Raw genomic sequence first — 5,967 nt, 5'->3', positions numbered from 1 at the left:
TCATAGGGAGACAAACTAGGGAAAAATAAAGTCATTGTTAACTATAATGGGAAAAATGCATGCCTTAGGACACTCCATATTCATGGACATTTCTTTGGGATTTCATTTCTTTGTGACATTTCTATCCAGAAAATATTTAAATCATGGGAAATCAAGAGTTGTATAACCTATACAACTGATAAACTGCCCCATTTTTTTAATCTCTTCTTCTGACTCTGTTCATGCTGATGGATCCCCATGAAATGGACCTGGATGCACATTGAGCCACTTATCCTGGGTAACCCCTTTGCTGCAGAGGGAAATTTCAAAGAAGCTCGATAGATGGGTTGCAGAAATGTCCTTTGTTTATTGTTTGTCCCTCCAAGAAAAATAAAGAAGAGATGAGGGCTTCTGTTTTATTTGTTCATAACTTAATGTCTTATGCCTAGAGGCATCCATGATATTATTTGCATAATTCTATAAATATCTTTGATTTGAGTAGGAATAAATGAAGAGCCAGCTCTATGAGACCTTGGGAGCTGAAGCTGTTTTACTGACTACCAGCAGATGGCGCTGTTACTCCCTAGGTCTGCTAATGCTTTCATCTGTGATTTGAGCACCTGGTTCATCTGAAGGACAGTGCCAAGGGTGACTTGCATGTCTCTGGATACTCATTTTTGGAGATAATATTTGTATTGAGGTAAATATCTGGGGTCCAGATTTGGAAATATTGTGGTGCCTTTGAGATGTTCAATGGGAACTTCAAACATGTATTTAAAATTCAGAAGAGTGTGATATAGTCATATAATTTGTACAGTATATCCTTGTATCCAATGGTATGATTATGTACCACATAGTTTCTGGCACGATGTTTTAAGGCTCAATTACTTTCAGATTTTTATACTTACAGATTCACATATTGTGTTTTAAAATTCTATATTATCAAGATGATTGCAGGTGGTTTGGAAGTGTACAATTCATAATAAAATATTTACTATTTGGTAATTTTGCAGATTTATTGAAAATTATAGTGTTAAGTTCATTTCTGGGTCTTTTATAGTATTATAAACACATTTCCTCTGGTAATGATATTTGTATTTCCTTCCTCCCATTATATGTCTTCACAACCCCTGCACAGGCACGTTTACCTTTATACTCTCTGATGCTTTGCATAGGCTCCTCGGGGACTGGGCTGGCTGCTCAGACTCTATTAATGGGGTTTCCCTAGAGATTGGGCCTGAGTGCACCAGATGGTGAGCAAGATGGTGTCACAGCCCCAACTCCTCATCTTCCTGATGCTCTGGGTCTCAGGTGAGAGGTTCAGAGGAACAACATCCTTATAAAGTTGGAGAATGTTTTTAACATGTACAGTGAACAAACTATTTCATCTAAAATAGGTCTGACTGTATATGGTACATGAAAAAACTTCATTTTAATATATATTTCATTTATTTGTGACTTGTGTGATCTATGCTCTTTTCTGACTGCAGCTGCCAGTGGGGACATCATGCTGACCCAGTCTCCAGAGTCTGTGGCAAAGTCTCCAGGAGAAACTGTCACCATAAGCTGCAAGTCCAGTCAGGGCATTAGCAGCTATGTAGCCTGGTACCAGCAGAAACGAGGACAGGCTCCTAAACTGCTCATCTATGATGCATCCAACCGGGTTTCTGGGGTCCCTGATCGATTCAGTGGCAGTGGGTCAGGGACAGATTTCACTTTCACCATCAGCAAGTTCCAGGCTGAGGATGTGGCAGATTATTACTGTCAGCAACGTCAGAGCTATCCATGCACAGTGCTTCAGCCTTGAACATAAACCCCCTCCCCAGGGCAGTAGGTCCTTGAGTCCAGAAACCCCAGCTGCTTCCCCCTCACAGAGTCCTGAAATTGTTTGCTTCCTCATTCTGTCTGAGAAGCCACATCTTTTACATTACTTTATGATTGAAACCTGCATGTTTTCAATTGGTAGATTAAATGAATGGTCCAATAAATTTCCATATTTCACACTCTGGTTTAGGGTCCAATAAGTTTTAAAACCTGAAGACTGATCCTCCTTTCAGTGTTTCTCCTTAATGCTGAAAACTTTCCCAACCTAATTCATTATTCCTTCAGTCTTCTTCCTTCACTGTCATCATCTCCCAGGTATGGACCTTCCCAATATTGAATTCCTCATTTTCATAGTCAAAACTTTCCACATCAAAGGTCATTTTCGTCACTTAATTTTCCTTCCTTGGACTGTATTTTCCACCCAAGCATCTTTGGTAAATATCACAGGAGGTTATTTGCTACTCTACCTTCCTTTTCTCTTTAGATACCTATTTTCATTTATTATTGCCATTAAATAATAACTGTGCATTCCTTTACAGTCCATCTCACTGAAGAATGGTTATTCCACATGGGATAATGCTGATTAAATGAAATTTATTAGTCTTAGATTGGCTGTAAAATTTTCTACTGATGTTCATATTCCTATGAATGCCACCATATCTCTGTAGTTCTTTTATAAGATGGTTCAACCATAAATCTATATAAAAGTTCAATTTTATCAAATTGCCATAGGATTCAGGTCCACTTCATCATATTTCCATATGTGTGAAATTACACATATACCAGGTTATTCTTTATAGCTTTGCTAGCAGTAGTAAAAGATTAAAAATAACTCATATTTCTATCAATTTCAGACTAGTTACATATGTGTGATAGGATATAGACTCCAGAAATTGAGGGATCAATTTCTAAAAATTAATTAGTTTTATTTGACTTCAAAGACAAAGTGTAAAATGAAAAAACAAAACAAAACAAGTGTCCAAACTTTATGCTCCATTTGATAAAAAAAAAGAAAAATGTAAAAAGGAAAATGAAAAAAAAAGAATAACCTGTATATTATCTATTCACTGCCTTTTTCCATCTCTCCATTTTTTTCATTCTCTTTCTTTCAAAGGCAATTCTCTAATTCTTTAACTCAATCCCTCTAGAAATATGTAACAGCTCTCCTCATGAAATTCTGCATTAATTGTCAACTTTCTCTCTAATCATCCCCTGGGCCCTTAAGAAAACCATGGTTCTTAAGTCTGCTGTAATCTGAATGCATTGGATAAATTTTAATGAAAAAATTCATTTTAGTGGCATAGTAGAAAAACTCCGGATACTCTTATGTTATTTCTGTAACAACTTCAAAATATGGGTGAATGAAATATAGTGTCAGCATATTTCTCATCAAACCTGAGGAGAATACACTAAACACTCTGTCACAAATAACTGCTCCTCTGCTAGGAATCAGAGACATTTTTAAATTATTGATATTTGAGAATCCATGTCATTCATTCACTAAAGAAATATTTACTGAGCACTTACTCTGTGTGATGTGAAGATCCCTCCTATCATTCTGGTTGATGAGAGAGTAAATAAAAACATATGGATAAATAAAATATTTACTATTTTATTTTGTAAGTGCCAGGGAGAAAAATAAAGCAGAGAATGGGAAAGAGCTTGGTGCCTAAGAAATTGTAGCAATTCAAAAGACAATAACGTATCAGTTGACTCATGCCATGTAATATACCAATCCCTAAACTATTAGCATAAACTTCAAGCTGTTGAGACTTTTTCAAACTGTGAAGTCTGACAAAATGGGAGAGCTAGACTGATTTGCCTGGGCTTACACTTGGGTGCATAGAACCTGGATGGTCTTTTAAAGACTGGCTGATCTAGGCTCAGATGCTTTCATTTCCTTCACATGTCTGTTAATTGGCCATCAGCCGGGCCTATGTTTGACTGGGCCTCATGCTTCCACCACCTGGAGGACTAATTACCAATTCTTCTGATGAATAGCCATTTTCCTTTTCACATTCAGGATTCCAAAATGAAAGAAAAGCTCATAAGTATTCCTGAATCCTAATTTGAGTCCTGGCTTGCTGCACTGTGTCAATCAAAGTTATCCATGAGACCAGCTTATATTCAAGAGGAGAGCACCCAGCCCCATACCTCTTTAGAGCAGAAGCTGCAAAGTCTCATTGCAAAATGCATGTATACAGTGAAGGATGAAAATTTGATGGCATTTTGCAATTGATATAACACAGAGGGTCAAAGAAGGTTACAATGACAAGTTGTAATTTTTTTCAAAGTCTTCATATTGGTGAGAAATTGACACAGAGAAAGATCAAGAGATGTAGTAAAAATTGGGGGTAGAATAAAAAAATCAATTTAGAAATACTGTTCCTCACTTTGATATATGGACAGGTATGCACAACTTATAAGTCTAAATAATGTTCCATTCACTTGCCTTGGATCAACTGATTAGGTGCATAACTCTGGAGGAAAAACTCTTATCACCAGATTAGCAAATATCTCTTCATGAGGAACACAGAAGAGCAGGGGTCTGAGATCTGAGATGGTGAATCCTTCTGGTTGCTTATTTTTTGGGTGATATTTCTAAGGCTTCAAACCCAAGAATTAGCTCCATTTTGAGGCTCAAATTAAAAGGACTGCTCCAGGGTGATGGCCGAGGGATGTTTCTGCAATGAAACAAGAAATATGTAGGTGAAATTCTTAGATCACAGCATAGTGGTTAAAATCTTATAGGACAGTCTTTCTTAAGTTTTGATAATGGGAGCAGTTGGCACCTATTGTTTTGGCCTATATGATATACAAAAATGAATGTAGTTATATTTTCAAAATGCCATTATTTTTTCTAGGGCAGATATATATTAATGGAAAACCATTCATGAAAAGCATTGTCCTAATTCTCAGCTATGTTGTCTTCAATGTTGGCAAACAGACATCTCTCCAGGACAGCACCAGTAGAGACCTCCTATGTCCAGTGCTCCATGACCCTAGTCTAGCATTGGTGCATAAAGAACTGTCCACCATCATTCTGTGCTGGTAGTGGGATCATACAAAATATCTTTCTCTAGCTTATCCTGGACTCCATTGATGCCATCTAACTCCCATGACATTTTCTGCACCACATTCCAAAATTTTCAACCAAATTTAATAATAACATGATATTCACTCAATCTTTTCATTTTCTGCATAAGCTAGACCCAGTTGGTTTTTGTTGTTAGCATCCAGATGTTCTGACCAATGAAAAATTGGATATATATTTTACAGCATTAGATTTTTGTAAAAATTCCTTTGCTTGAAATATTTATGGCTGTATTAACATCTTTACCCTACAATTGAAAATTAGAATAATTAGAATAATCACCCTCTTTAATGAATTGCTTATACTTATGTTATTTTTTAAATAAACTGGATAGATTTGATGATTTTTGTTATTTATTCTTTTCATTCATGCATTTATGAAGCAAATAGTTACCGAAAACCTACTACATGCCAGGTTGTCTTCTGTGTACAAGAGTTATAGTAATGGTGGTAACCTGAGCCTTGTTCTCAGGAGCATAATTGGTAAGAGATATGGTCATTGATGAAAAGCATGCCTAGAAATTCAAAATTTGAGCTTGAAGATGTATGTATGAGGGCAATAAGGAAGACCTTCTCAGACTTTTGTGTGTTTGCCTATAAATAATGAAAGATTTTGAAAGCTTTTTTCTTTATTAAATAAATTGTGAGTTTACAGAATAATCATGCATAAAATACAGGACTCCAATATAGCATGTTATTATTTACACCTTGAATAAGGGTGAAATATTTGTTACAATTAATAAAAGCACATTTTAATAATTGCATTTTTAATAATATTCCCTGGTGTAACCCAGAGTTCTATGTTTCTTTAGTACAGTTCCATGTTTTTATTTACACTTTTACTCTGTTACCATATAAACAATACAGTTATCCCTTCCGCTTGTGGGGAGGAGGTTAGGGGTGTGGCACCTCAGCAATCTGTATAATCTGCATATGATTTTTGTCCATCCTTTTGTAATAGAAAACAAGACTTCAAGAGGAGGCAGGGCAAGATGGTGCAGTGGTGAGGTGTGGGATCTAGCTACTCCTCTAGGGCAGCTGGTAAATAGCCTGGAACTGTCTGGAAAAGCC

The 5,967-nt window shown here is 36.4% G+C and overlaps 1 gene segment (V, D, J or C); it reads left to right on the top strand.

The window, feature by feature from the left end:
* Nucleotides 1-1,173: 1,173 nt before the first annotated feature.
* On the top strand, nucleotides 1,174-1,802 carry LOC119512268. The segment is given in 2 exon segments: nucleotides 1,174-1,290; nucleotides 1,470-1,802. Coding segments are annotated over 2 exon segments (378 nt in total).
* Nucleotides 1,803-5,967: the final 4,165 nt, after the last annotated feature.

Source organism: Choloepus didactylus, chromosome 17 (genome assembly GCF_015220235.1).
Source record: "Choloepus didactylus isolate mChoDid1 chromosome 17, mChoDid1.pri, whole genome shotgun sequence".
NCBI lineage: Eukaryota > Metazoa > Chordata > Mammalia > Pilosa > Megalonychidae > Choloepus > Choloepus didactylus.
This window is presented reverse-complemented; position numbering and strand designations above follow the sequence as displayed.